Source organism: Phyllobates terribilis, unplaced genomic scaffold (assembly GCF_046119375.1).
Source record: "Phyllobates terribilis strain yellow unplaced genomic scaffold, ASM4611937v1 Scaffold_5__5_contigs__length_657084704, whole genome shotgun sequence".
In the NCBI taxonomy this organism is placed as follows: domain Eukaryota; kingdom Metazoa; phylum Chordata; class Amphibia; order Anura; family Dendrobatidae; genus Phyllobates; species Phyllobates terribilis.
Window position 1 is genome coordinate 363750382 of NW_027362765.1, and position 15235 is coordinate 363765616.

At 48.8% G+C, this 15235-nt stretch overlaps 1 protein-coding gene across 1 annotated transcript; it reads right to left on the reverse strand.

Moving 5' to 3' along the window:
• Positions 1-6030: 6030 nt before the first annotated feature.
• DUSP5 (dual specificity phosphatase 5) lies at positions 6031-14914 on the reverse strand. Its single transcript, XM_073681278.1, has 4 exons — positions 14471-14914; positions 9936-10072; positions 7902-8121; positions 6031-6720 (listed from the first exon to the last, which is right to left on the reverse strand). The coding sequence occupies exons 1-4, from the start codon at positions 14832-14834 to the stop codon at positions 6326-6328; spliced, it is 1116 nt and encodes a 371-aa protein (XP_073537379.1). The 5' UTR covers positions 14835-14914; the 3' UTR covers positions 6031-6325.
• Positions 14915-15235: the final 321 nt, after the last annotated feature.

The following is a 15235-nucleotide window of genomic DNA, read 5'->3' on the forward strand; positions in this document are numbered from 1 at the left end:
CTGTAGCGGGACCTGAGTGCGGAGCTGTCAGTCACACTGTAGCGGGACCAGAGTGCGGAGCTGTCAGTCACACTGTAGCAGGACCAGAGTGCGGAGCCGTCAGTCACACTGTAGCGGGACCTGAGTGCGGAGCTGTCAGTCACACTGTAGCGGGACCTGAGTGCGGAGCTGTCAGTCACACTGTAGCGGGACCTGAGTGCGGAGCTGTCAGTCACACTGTAGCGAGAGCAGAGCCGTCAGTCACACTGTAGCGGGACCTGAGTGCGGAGCTGTCAGTCACACTGTAGCAGGACCAGAGTGCGGAGCCGTCAGTCACACTGTAGCGGGACCTGAGTGTGGAGCTGTCAGTCACACTGTAGCGGGACCTGAGTGTGGAGCTGTCAGTCACACTGTAGCGAGAGCAGAGCCGTCAGTCACACTGTAGCAGGACCTGAGTGCGGAGCTGTCAATCACACTGCAGAAGGACCTGAGTGCGGAGCTGTCAGTCACACTGTAGCAGGACCTGAGTGTGGAGCTGTCAGTCACACTGTAGCGGGACCTGAGTGTGGAGCTGTCAGTCACACTGTAGCAGGACCTGAGTGCGGAGCTGTCAATCACACTGTAGCAGGACCTGAGTGCGGAGCTGTCAATCACACTGCAGAAGGAACTGAGTGCGGAGCCGTCAGTCACACTGTAGCGGGACCTGAGTGTGGAGCCGTCAGTCACACTGTAGCGGGACCTGAGTGCGGAGCCGTCAATCACACTGTAGCAGGACCTGAGAGCAGAGCCGTCAATCACACTGCAGAAGGACCTGAGTGTGGAGCTGTCAGTCACACTGTAGCGGGATCAGAGTACAGAGCTGTCAGTCACACTGTAGCAGGACCTGAGAGCGGAGCCGTCAATCACACCGCAGAAGGACCTGAGTGTGGAGCTGTCAGTCACACTGTAGCGGGATCAGAGTACAGAGCTGTCAGTCACACTGTAGCGGGACCTGAATGCGGAGCTGTCAGTCTCACTGTAGCGAGAGCAGAGCCGTCAATCATACTGTAGCGAGAGCAGAGCCGTCAGACAGTCACACTGTAGCGGGACCTGAGTGTGGAGCTGTCAGTCACACTGCAGAAGGACCTGAGTGCGGAGCTGTCAGTCACACTGTAGCGGGACCTGAGTGTGGAGCCGTCAATCACACTGCAGAAGGACCTGAGTGCGGAGCTGTCAGTCACACTGTAGCGGGACCTGAGTGTGGAGCTGTCAGTCACACTGCAGAAGGACCTGAGTGTGGAGCTGTCAGTCACACTGTAGCGGGACCTGAGTGTGGAGCTGTCAGTCACACTGCAGAAGGACCTGAGTGCGGAGCTGTCAGTCACACTGTAGCGAGAGCAGAGCTGTCAGTCACACTGTAGCGGGACCAGAGTGCGGAGCTGTCAGTCACACTGTAGCAAGAGCAGAGCTGTCAGTCACACTGTAGCGGGACCTGAGTGCGGAGCTGTCAGTCACACTGTAGCAAGAGCAGAGCTGTCAGTCACACTGTAGCGGGACCTGAGTGCGGAGCTGTCAGTCACACTGTAGCGAGAGCAGAGCTGTCAGTCACACTGTAGCGGGACCTGAGTGCGGAGCTGTCAGTCACACTGTAGCGAGAGCAGAGCCGTCAGTCACACTGTAGCGAGAGCAGAGCTGTCAATCATACTGCAGCAGGCCAGCCCACGTTCAGCTCCATACATTGTATATAGGATTTTATTATTTCACATACATTGTTGTCGCTACTTTCCACTACAGGGGCACCCACATCTATACGTATAGCTATATACTAGTCACTCATACAGTAAACTGATGATAACATGGGGTCTGCAGGGGGCTCTCACTTTGCTCGCATGGATTGGCCCAGCAGCAGACCCTGATCCACTTATGTGTTGGGCGTCTTGGTTCCAGCCTGTTTTCTTGATGTAATTTCTTGATTTCTCATCCGAGAACATATTAATAGCTCCGTCACACAATACACAATGAGTCAGACGCTGAATCACGGCCCTCTGCTTTCCTCCTCACTGCTTACTTTCCTCAGCTCCCGCTTATAATTTTACCTTAACCCAGTTTTAGTTGATGAATTGCCATTTATTACAACCTGTTAGTCAGTGGCACTGAAAATAGGGTTTAATATGACATCTTTAGTGCACTAATATGTGTGGAGGACTGGTGTGCATTAATACACCATAGATACAAAAGTCTGTGCCCCCTCTACATTCACCTCCGGGGGCTTCTCTGTTCTGCACCTACATCTATAGACAATAATATGGAGTCGCCCCTCTGCAGATACAACAGCTCTCGCTCTTCTGGGTTTTTTTATAAGATTTTGGAGGCGTCTGTGGGAATTTTTACCCCATCATCTGGAAGATCATTTTTGGCGTCAGACCGAGATGTTAGGGGGTCCGGGCTCACAATCTCCATTGTTATATGGAGTTGAAGTCCGGGCTCTGTGCGGCCGCTCATGTTCTCCCCCCATGTCTGTATGGAGCTTGTGCACTGGGCGCAGTCATGGGGGACAGATAATTGTCTTCCCCAAACTGTTCCCACAAAGCTGCAGCTACAATTGCCCACAATGTCTTGTGCTGAAGATTAGGATTTCCCATCACTGGAGCTGAGGGGCTGCAGCCGCCCCCTGATAACAGCCCATAGCATTATCCTCCTCCATCATCTGTACAGCCACACAATGCAATCAGGGGGTAACATCCTCCTGGAATCACCAGACACCTCCATCAGATAGAGAAGTGCGATCCGTCACTGCACAGAACACGTCTCCTCCAGAGTCCAGTGGTGGCGGCTTTACACCACTCTATCCGACGCTCAGCATTGTGCTTGGTGACGTACGGCTGCATGCTGCTGCTCGGCCATGAAGCTCCAGGCGGGGGCGCAGTGTTTGTGCCAGATGAGGTCTGGACTCTGCATTTATGGGGTCAGGAGAGCGGTGGTGACTTTTCTGTCCTCTGCTCCTCAGCACTCGGCCCCCCTGCTCTGTATCATTACGGGGTCTCCACTTCGTGGCTGAGTTGGTTCCTTTCACCTCTTAATATCACTCACAGCAGATGGGAAAGATTCAGGAGGAAGAAATGTCATGGCGGGACTGGTTACCCCGGTGGCTCCTATTACAGGACCTCGCTGGTATCAGTGAGCTCTGCCCCGCCGGCAGCTCTGTCTCATAGTAGTAACGGCAGACGGCGTGGTGGGGGGCGGATGTTATATACCTGGTGGGGGGGGGGGGCAGTGAGGCTGTATGTTAGATACTGAAGGCGAAGGAACAGATTTTATACAAAGGGTCTGCGTTAGTAACCTAATTGAGTTGTTAGGAGTCGGACGTGTTCCAATACATTGGTCCTCATAGTGTATGGAGAATGGACTTTGTGCTGTAATACTGTGTGTAATGCCTTTTACTCCGTGGCCTTTCAATCTAGACAGGACCCTAGGCAAACGAGAACGAAGTCATTTAGATGTTTGGCTCCTTCATAACATGATGGAGAAGGACCTTTAAGCTTCTTTTCCCTTCTTTGTGGTGAATAATGAGGGACTGAAGGTGCAAAGTCATCAGTATTTTCCCATCTAAAATGTGAGGACATATGAACTTAGGTGGCCATTCACATCAGATAAGTGTTACCTGAACCTACAGATTTTGGCTGGATCATCTGACTATCTAGTGATGTCCGGCTCTCGACAAATGACAGATGGTAGTGGAAAGAGGGATCAGACATGTTGGAGCTTAACATGCCCGATCCCTAGTTCTTAATAAAGATAAGCCGCTGCCAGAGGTGTCTGGAAAATGTTTATTAACCTTTCCGCATTGAAAACATGAAGCGTAGTAGTCACATTTATGGACGTTGGGGGTGTCTACCAGACATTCCGAGGTGCATGGCCACCTTCAGACCCCATGTCCGGGAGATAACACTCTTGGTCATTCCACTGATTTAGTTACAGATACGTCTGGACCTTGAATCCAGTGTCCTCCAGTCTTAGGATGAGATGACGCCACAGGTTTCACTATTTACAGGCTGCTTTAGGCGAACCTCTGGGTAGTTGGCGATCCGATATCCTGCAATCATTAGCTGCCTGTACATGATGTGCCAGGAGGGGCCAGGATTGGGCATGCTGCCATTCATCATGGGTGATCCTTTCATGTGGCAGCAGATAAGCGAATGTCAGAACTGTACTTTATTGACAAAAGCTCATCCTTTATCATACTGGCTTACACCTCAGACACCAGGGGCCCCTGACACTTGTGTAAGGGCCCACAGGTCAAGTCTTTAGGACTTCGAACACAGCCACATTGCAGAGCAAAACTTGTACTCTTTTAAAGGAACAGTAGCCCTGCAGTCTATACCTTATCCATAGTGTTTACCCATCAGCCTTATGAATATAGTGTTTTGTTCCCTGTTATCAGCCATTTAAGGGCACAGGCAAGTGTAACCCATCAATCCCCTGTGTCGATCGCTATACCTTCACCTAGGTTACCGATGTTTAATAACTCTACTGCACTTGTAAAAGCTCCAGACCGAACAAAGATGAGTTTTTTCCAACACAAATGACCCTAATTTAGTTGTTAGGAGGCAGCGATCATAAAGGTGTCTGCTCCCTTCGTTTCATGTTTGCAGGTAATCTGCTGCATGTCCAGTCTTGACGCTGCACCGAGGACCTGATGTCAGTCCCGACCCTTTGAAGTCTCAGGCGGTGGGTGAGACACCGGTGTCAGGTGATCGGGTGCTGCTCCAGGTTTCTTGTGGTCACACATCTTTTCAGTTCTCTTATTTATTTAATTAAAATAACAAAATTATATTGAGATTGGTTTAAATAAAAAAAAACACATTTATTGGCACAATGAAGGCTCAGATCCCCCCCCCCCCCAATTATAAAACACAGGAGAATTATTGCATTGTACCCTGTAATATTCAGTTATGAATATGAGCAACAGTAACATCAAACTCCCCTCCAGCATATGAGAGGTTAAGTGAATAATCCAGTGTTAACCCCCTCAGCACTGGCACGGACCATTCAGTCCTTTCCTGCCAAACTGAGGCTAAAAGATTCAGACCTTTCATTATAAAGGAACTTCTGAGCACAGATATTGCTTGGTTATTGCAATAAAATATAATGTATAGAGTGCATTATTCCAGAAGCTGCAGCCACACACCCCACCAGGACTTTGTTACTGCAAAGTGTGGTTCACGTGGACAGGACCGTGGTCATCACAAGGACCGGGCTAAACACGTGTCACATTGCAATGGCGCAGCTAATGATTTCCTGTTTGTTGCATTGTGAACGGCGATTGCAACATAATTATATATGTTTCCGAGTGTTGGGATTTTCTGTCGCTGGTCACAATTTGCTTGCGACTTAATTGCTATAAACCTCAATACAAAGTCACATAGGACTGCGAATTGCACTTTTTTTTTTCCGCAAAATCACAGCTCTAAAAACAGTAACTTGATGACAAGTTGAACTGTTTTTTTTTTTCTGTTGTGCGACACATGAAGCAGTGTAGACTTAGCCTTATTTTACAGTGACACCAGTATCAGGAGGGTCATCTATCAAGAATATAGTTTGCAAATCTACAAATCCCAGCAAGCCTAATCCAGACAGTTGGCAGCATGCTCAAAATTGTGCTTTTGCACCAGCCAAAGAACTATAGATTTCAGACCAGTTTATTGATTTTGCAACAGCGATACAAATGTTGCAGCTTGAAAACTTGTTGCAACATTTCTCTCCTCCATCATAGGTTTCTCTGCTGCATAGCACAATTTTAATACATGCAGATTTTTGTTGCTTTTTGAAGCCCTGAAATACAAGTGCCTCTACCACCCACCCAACAACTGCTGGAGAAATTGTAAAAAGGAGTAATAAAGGCTGGGAGGTGCTCAACGTTCCACCTACTTTACATGTTGGAAACCACTTGCATGTGTCTGCAGTGCGCCAACACCCACCCCTGAGGAGCACAGAGACATACAAATCTCTCGCCCTGCAGCAATTCATTACTTTAGCCAATCACAAAGTTCTACCCAAGAGTTAAGAAGGGTGCGCTGTTCAAGTATTGTATTTAAAGGGGAAGGTACACTATACCTTTAATCAGGACCTATGAAACATCTCATCTTTACCTAAACACTGGGGCAGAGATCATGTAAAATCAGGAACTTCCTCAATGTGTAAACAGTGGAATCCAAGTGGTCGGAAGGTGACAGTCGTTAAAGCATTGGATGTAAGCTCTAAGGACACATCGGGCATCTATGGGACGGTGCGATAACCAAATTCATATATTGCACATTTGAAAAAAAAAAAAAAAAAAGATGGTTTGTCCACAAGATTGGTTCCTGTATCAGCAGGATGAAGTAGCAGTGATCGGACTAAGTTTTAATTGGTGCATCGGAGACCTGAGTGGAACAGGAGTCGGGAACGAAAAGCAAGAGCCCTCAAAGTGCTGCCCAAGGTCCATCTCTTCTGTGAAGAACGACACAGAGTCCCTTTTGCAAGGCATGGAGGCCAGAGGGGCGCTGATTTTGGAAGAGAAGATCTCAGTTTCGTAGTGAAGAAGTTGACCCATGAAGCTGAAGTTGGGAGAGATAAGGCTGCGGCGTTGCTTTATATACTCGAAGGCTTCCTCCAGACGGAATCTCTTGGTTTTCATGAGGTAGGCCATACATATAGTAGGAGACCTGGAGATTCCAGCCTCACAGTGGACCAGGACCTTCCCTCCTGCCAGCCGCACAGTATCTGCACAAGAAAACATAGTATATAAGTAACAGAAGACAGCGGCAGCCTGCAACAATGATCAACTCTATGACCTACTGGGATTTAAAATGGCTAATACGTTGGGCTAGCTTCTCCTACGTGACCTGAGGTTAGAGCCATGTTATTTTACATGTATGAATCAGAAGTTTCTCCCATAAGATGGCATTAAGGTGGGGTGGGGGTGAAGTGCTGCAGCAGAGTTGCAGTTTGCATCAATTTTATCTGTGACAGATGCAAATGGTAAATGTCGTACAACTTTAGACAATCGCTACCAGGGGAAAAGGCACAGAAAGATCTCAGCATTGTCCTGGCCCCTGTCTGAACTCTCCATCCACCAAGCAGCCCACCTGCATGAACAATGACTTATGACACGGAGATAACCACTAATCACCTGGCCATTAGTCACTTTTATTGGCCAGTAATAACTATTGTTCCACCAAGAGATGGCTGGAGATGTAGACAAATGGTCTATTCCTGAAGGAGGAGTTCCCGTAATTACAGAGCAGTAATGTATAACCCCCCCAGAAGGGTAAATAATCTGCTCCGAGGGCTTTAATCAATGGGTGGGATAGGGGCAGACAGTCATAAAAACGTACAGCGCCCAGCAGCAGCTGTCTTTATGGGGCAGGTAGTAAAAACAGACATTCCTTACCTCTTCCATCCCTAACCCAGGACTGACCCTGAATAGCACCTTGACCTTTATGGCCGTGTCATAAAAGGACAGTTGTCCTCCCTAATGGCCTGGTAAAATAAAGGCACCGTTCACTGGCCATACACATGAGATGGATATTGGCTGAACCCAGCAGATTCAGGGGGACTTCCTGACCAATTAGTGTGTATGAGGGGCTCCCGTCTCTACCCTTAAAGCAGAAGTCACAGGAGATGAGGATCAGGAATGTTGGATTTCACCTGCCTGACCATTGTCTTCGCCGGTGGATAAACCCTCGTGACTACATACAGGACCAAGAAGAATGTGCATGTGTATGGAAGGAGGGAGAGGGGGTGCCAGGGATGAATATAGGACCCTAATGAGCCATCTAATGTGGCTTATGTACCTGGAGCATCGCGTGCACGTGTTTTGTATAGGATACAAGTCTAAACTTACTAAGATGAATTGTGGAAACCATGTTAGCCATAATATTGATTTCTGTTCAGCCCCATACCTATAAAATCTATGGCCTCCTGGAAGTGGCTGCTGATGTCCGTGTTGTGGTTGTCTTCCACCGGAATCCACTTATAATCATACTTGTCCTTGATGCAATCAGAGCACTTTCTGGAGACGTTTAGTAAGGCGGTGATATGGAGGTTTGCAAGGAATTCACATTTGGAAGCATGATAAGCACTGCCAAGATAGAGAAATGGAAGGATCTCTACAGGACTGCCCTGCAAGACAGAAAGAACAAAATACGATATAGTAACATTGACAAAGCACTGAATATTCAGATCAATGATCAAGGTCGAGTGGGTTACAGATGAAATGAGTAATCTCCCCGCTCACTACGATGAAACAAAGCCGCTCTAAATATGGAAGGCTGTTGCGTCGCTGCTCGTCACCCTAGGATTATAAGCCAATGAATCATACGGAGCCCACACAGACCTCCCAGCGCCAGGCCCACGGATTCACCCACATCACTTCCTGCCCACAGAACCCAGGATAGGGAAATAGGATCTTCAGTCAACTGGTCGCCTTTATCCAGAAAAGAAAGGTAGAGGCTTAAATGCTCTGGCACCAACAATAGCTGCCGTACGATCCAACCCATCCCAGGTCCATGTCCTGAAGCAGAGTAACGCCATTTGTGGTCATCCAGCCTACGTGCACCCTCTCATTACAAAGGCAGGAACTGCTTCTAAGGTGCCAGACATCCTTCATCTACATCAGCCCGTCTCAGCTGGAGAGTTAGGTTGGAAACCACTGATTAAATAGGAACTGTCTCTTTTCATATGGAAGTTACTAATTCATCAGAAGATTAAGCCTGAAACATCATCTATAGAAGGCCACGGCCCCACTATCAGTATTCGGTCAGTATTTTTTTTTCAGGAGTGGGAGCCAAAACCAGGTGAGGAACAATCAGAGAAAAGGTAGAATAGAAACAAGTCACCAATTCTGCATTTATCACCCACTCCTGGTTTTGGCTCCCACTCCTGAGAAAAAATACTGACCGAATACTGACCAAATACTGATAGTGGGGCCGTGGCCGAAGAGTCCAGAACGGCTGATCGCAAGAGCTGACAATCCATTATGGTATGGAAGTCATTGAGACATCATGAAATATTCATCATCCGCCATCAATAATTCATCAGTATAACAATCCCCGGGATATAGAGTGTCGTGTCTATAGGGGCAGCGGATGAGTCACGGCCGACATTGTGCTTCAAGTCATCTCTTCTTTCCAGTCCATCTCCTCAGCAAAGTCTAATCCTGGAGCAGGAAGCCTCGAGGGCTCTTATTGATCTCCGGAAGCATGGCCGAGCCGCGAGCTACATCACGTCCCCGGAGAGACAGCGCCTAAATCACAGATTAACCCTTCAATCCCTGCTCCTAACAACTTGTCTAAATCGGTCCCACATATAGGACTGTAATATCGGTCGCCCTTCTGTAACAGATCGATCATCTAAGGACGTGTTGTATACGTTTTAGAAAGCTGGAATTTATGGCTGTTACTGAAGCATTTCCTTCATCATTGCAGAAATAATCGGTGTTACACACTAGCCACCAGATAGATTATAACAATCTGTAAGCAACAATCTGAGTGTGAACAATAAATGGATTGTAGAAACATGCCTGCAACACTGAGCTGCAATACCAAACATGACCAAGACAAAGAATGGCGCTGTTTCTTATGGAAAGGTCTCCGCTGGTCATCTGTAGTCCTCGTATAACAGCAGATCCATCAGGAAAACCCATCAAAGGTCAACTGGTTTGGCTAGTTCATGGCACAATGACCAGGTCATCATTCCAGGGACTCAAGATTTGCAATGCTGCTAATTACCGGTGGCTAGTGGTTGCAGCAGCGAGTAGCAGACCCCCACCAGTTTGTGGACCCTCATCAAAAACCCCCACCATATATGCTGCTGCAAAATATTATAGCGCCATTTATTCCATGGCGCTTTACATGTGAAAAAGGGGATCTACATACAAGAACAATTACAATGATCTCTAACAAAACGTGACGGTGACTGGCACAGGAGGAGCTCACCTCATCGTAGGACGGTTTCTTGAAGGAAGAGATCTTCTCACAGAGGAGATTTCGGTCACTTTCGTTTTCCTCTTGAGATAAACTTCTCTGATCGACGCAGCATTCGGGATATTCAGTGTGAAACGACTCGTATCCTCCTACAAGACACAATTTCCATCATTCACTCTTTATTGATACAATGTTTCCTCCCGGGAATATTAGAACCGCTGCATCCTGTTCTCGGGTTGGGAACATTATATAATAAGGGGATTATCGGTAGATGAACATGAGGATAAGCCGGAGCGAAATGTGATTATTATCTGGGGGATCTGCTGGGTGGTGGCAAAACGGAAGGGTAGAATTTCCTGTGTGATGGCAAACGGAGGCCGGGCAGGTTATTCCTGTCACAAGGCAGAGCGGCAGCCATATGTCCTGCACTAATCAGGGCTCAGGGGAGAGGATGTGATTAGCATTTACCTCCTGGACCGGGGGAGACAGGAAGGTAAAGCAGGACACGGGGAGGGGATGTAATGCATTGTCTCAGGAGTCAATAGACATTTAGCGCTTTTACTTAATGGGATTGTGCTGAGGGGAGAATCACTTTATGGCAGAGCAAAATCAAATTAGGATCCCTGTGTTACTGGAGGGAGGATACACTGGGACTTGTAGTGACCCCACAGCTGGAAGCCATAAGACCATCTATAGGTCAGAACGTAGTAAAGCGCAACCCATCAATTCACTACACCAAGGGCAGACAAACAAGGGCAAAAATCCAAGACATTAATGCCAACTGTGGACTCAGACCAAGGAGATGAAATCACAGGATACAAGATTTGTCCCAGCATATAAAGGTGTGTGTGTGGGGTGTCCAGCCTGAACTGGGAAAGCTGAAATGGTGGCCATATTATAGTCACCCAAATTTTCCAAAAAGGACTGGACAGAATTTCATACAAAATTAACTCAAGGGCTAAGATGTTTGTTTTTTGTTTTCCGCCCAATATAGGGGAAATTCTCACTGCAAAAGCCAACACCATAGACAGGAATCGGTGGGGGATGGGGTTAGGTCCAAGGCTGGAGCTTAGATAAGAGCAGGAGGCCTGCAGACCCCATCAGACATGCACATTCTGGAGGTGACAATCAGACCCCCCATGACCTGCACATAACCTCCTCACATCCCAGCAGAAGCCTCAGGGGGTCATTACTTTACTGCCCCATTAACAAGCTGCAGCCACCAGTTATGGACCAGTACAGGGCATGGCAGCTGTCTAATGGAGGAGATGATTCAATTAACCACAGACTCTTCTTCCTGACTCCTCTATAAAAGTCATTCTATTCAGCGGAGGAGGGGAGGGGGCCAAATGACTGAATTTCCTGTACAGGATACAATGTATCCCCCCCCATCAGATACATACAGGAATGTCATCCAGAGAAGCAATGGGAGAATGGGAACAGGAAACACCATCTATAAAGGGGAGCCCCCCACACCCAAACGAGGGAGCTCAGAGACAGAAAATCATGGCCGATGCCTTTGACATTAGATCATCATCTGAGATACATAACCAGAACTAATAATAATCTATAACATCAGTTACATAAGCAGATGAGCTACAATAGGAGAAGAACCCTACCCAGACAAGCCGACATTACCTTCTAAAAATAGCAGATATGAACCGAGGTTGAGGGCTGTAGTAATGAAGCAACAATCAATGGGGGAGGGGAATCAATCACAGAGAAGGGAATCAGAAGAATCTATAATGGGATATGCAATGTGTAACATCACTGGATCAGACAGCAGTGGCCATGATACCAAGTGTACAACCAGAAAACACATTACAGCAGCCCATACAGGACCACAGAGTAAGAACAGTATGGATGGTGTAGGGTTAGATGAGAAGCAAGCAGGAGGCATTGAGACATGATGATCCCCAATTAGGAAACAAAGGGATGTGTAAGCATCAAAAACTGAGACCTGAGTCACCGCTAATAGGGGAAGAATTCAGAGGACGATCCATGATTAATACAGATGTCTGTACATTGTGCTGATCATCAACCCCATAATACAGGAGGCTGGAACAGATGTACGGGTGTATATGGGGGTATACGGGGGAGGACAATACATACAACACTGTATAATAAGGGGGGGAGGACAATACATACAACACTGTATAATACAGGAGATGCTAAAGACCCATCTATGTAAAGGCACTGGTAATGTATACATGAGGGACCATATATAGCTATATACAGTGCTGAGGGAGGTAGAGCATGTGTGTATATAAGCAGTGGTGCAGGATTGCTTTGGGGGGGGGGGGCATCTATGTACATAGATATGGGGGTTATCACAGTAGGTATAGGAAGGGTCCAAGAACATAGAAATTTGGTAATTAGGACAGCTATGGGGGGTCTCTATATACATAAATATGGGTGTTATCAGGGGAAGTACAGCCTGTATATATGTACATAGATATAAAATTAGGCATCCGGTATCTATATACATAGATATGGGGGGATAAGTGTAGAAATGGGGGTCTATGCACACGTCAGTTTAGGTATAGGGGGGTAGGTATACTGGGGTCTGTATACTCAGGATATTGGAATCTGTATATACAGGATATTGAGGTTTCTATATACACAGGATGTCATGGCAGGTATAGGTGTGGGGGGGGTCTGTATACACAGGATGTCATGGCAGGTATAGGGGGGGCTATATACACAGGATGTCATGGCAGGTATAGGGGGGGACTGTATACACAGGATGTCATGGCAGGTATAGGGGGGGGGGGACTGTATACACAGGATGTCATGGCAGGTATAGGGGGGGGACTGTATACACAGGATGTCATGGCAGGTATAGGGGGGGGGACTGTATACACAGGATGTCATGGCAGGTATAGGGGGGGGGGACTGTATACACAGGATGTCATGGCAGGTATAGGGGGGGGGGACTGTATACACAGGATGTCATGGCAGGTATAGGGGGGGGGACTGTATACACAGGATGTCATGGCAGGTATGGGGGGGGGGACTGTATACACAGGATGTCATGGCAGGTATGGGGGGGGGGGGACTGTATACACAGGATGTCATGGCAGGTATGGGGGGGGGGACTGTATACACAGGATGTCATGGCAGGTATAGGGGGGGACTGTATACACAGGATGTCATGGCAGGTATAGGGGGGGACTGTATACACAGGATGTCATGGCAGGTATAGGGGGGGACTGTATACACAGGATGTCATGGCAGGTATAGGGGGGGACTGTATACACAGGATGTCATGGCAGGTATAGGGGGGGGGACTGTATACACAGGATGTCATGGCAGGTATAGGGGGGGACTGTATACACAGGATGTCATGGCAGGTATAGGGGGGGGACTGTATACACAGGATGTCATGGCAGGTATAGGGGGGGACTGTATACACAGGATGTCATGGCAGGTATAGGGGGGGACTGTATACACAGGATGTCATGGCAGGTATAGGGGGGGACTGTATACACAGGATGTCATGGCAGGTATAGGGGGGACTGTATACACATCATGTCATGGCAGGTATAGGGGGGGGGAGGGGGGCTGTATACACAGGATGTCATGGCAGGTATAGGGGGGGAGGGGGGCTATATACACAGGATGTCATGGCAGGTATAGGGGGGACTGTATACACATCATGTCATGGCAGGTATAGGGGGGACTGTATACACATCATGTCATGGCAGGTATAGGGGGGGAGGGGGGCTATATACACAGGATGTCATGGCAGGTATAGGGGGGACTGTATACACATCATGTCATGGCAGGTATAGGGGGGACTGTATACACATCATGTCATGGCAGGTATAGGGGGGGGAGGGGGGCTGTATACACAGGATGTCATGGCAGGTATAGGGGGGGAGGGGGGCTATATACACAGGATGTCATGGCAGGTATAGGGGGGACTGTATACACATCATGTCATGGCAGGTATAGGGGGGACTGTATACACATCATGTCATGGCAGGTATAGGGGGGACTGTATACACATCATGTCATGGCAGGTATAGGGGGGACTGTATACACATCATGTCATGGCAGGTATAGGGGGGACTGTATACACATCATGTCATGGCAGGTATAGGGGGGACTGTATACACATCATGTCATGGCAGGTATAGGGGGGGGAGGGGGGCTGTATACACAGGATGTCATGGCAGGTATAGGGGGGGGAGGGGGGCTATATACACAGGATGTCATGGCAGGTATAGGGGGGACTGTATACACATCATGTCATGGCAGGTATAGGGGGGACTGTATACACATCATGTCATGGCAGGTATAGGGGGGACTGTATACACATCATGTCATGGCAGGTATAGGGGGGGAGGGGGGCTATATACACAGGATGTCATGGCAGGTATAGGGGGGACTGTATACACATCATGTCATGGCAGGTATAGGGGGGACTGTATACACATCATGTCATGGCAGGTATAGGGGGGGAGGGGGGCTGTATACACAGGATGTCAGGGCAGGTATAGGGGGACCTGGCTGTGACGGTCGGCATGCAGCCGGCTCCTCACCCTTCAGGAAGCAGACCCGGGGCCCGGCCGGCAGGCTCATCAGGGTGGTGATCACTATGTGCGCGGCGCTCTCCTTCTTCAGCTTCTGCCACCTTTGGCTCCGCTCGTCCAGCACAACCACCACGGACACTTGTCCATCCCTCAGCCGGCACCGAGCCGCCTCTTCAGGCACCACGAAGTGCAGGGGCGCCGCTCCCCCCCGCGCCCGGCGCAGCAGCACGGAGTTCAGGTTGACATTGATGGAGCCGCGTACACTGGAGGCGCTGAAGGGCAGGTACGGGCGGCAGTCCAGCACCAGGCACCGGGAGAACTCCTTCCTGAGCAGCCGGTGCAGACGCCGGCTTTCTATGGAGGTCACCTTCATCTCAGCGCCGCGATCACTGAGCGATCTGAGCTCCGAGCGGCTCTTTAAATTCACTTCCGCCTCGGGGGTTCCCGAAGCCACTGCTTATAAGTCATTGGTCCACCCGCCAGTGACGTCAATGCCCATATATGGAGAGTGACGTTCTCCGTTCTCCATTCATTGCAACTATGTGGCCCCGCCCCCTGCACTCAATCATAGACTTTCCCCAGTGCTGAATGTAGGAGGGAGGATGCGGGGGAGAAGATGATTCACCCCAGGCGGCCCCCCAATACTGGGCACAGGGGGAAACCAGAACCACTGCCCAGCCGGCACACCAATACTGGGCACAGGGGGAAACCAGAAACACTGCCCACCCAGCACCCCGATACTGGGCACGGGGGTAACCAAAACCACTGCCCACC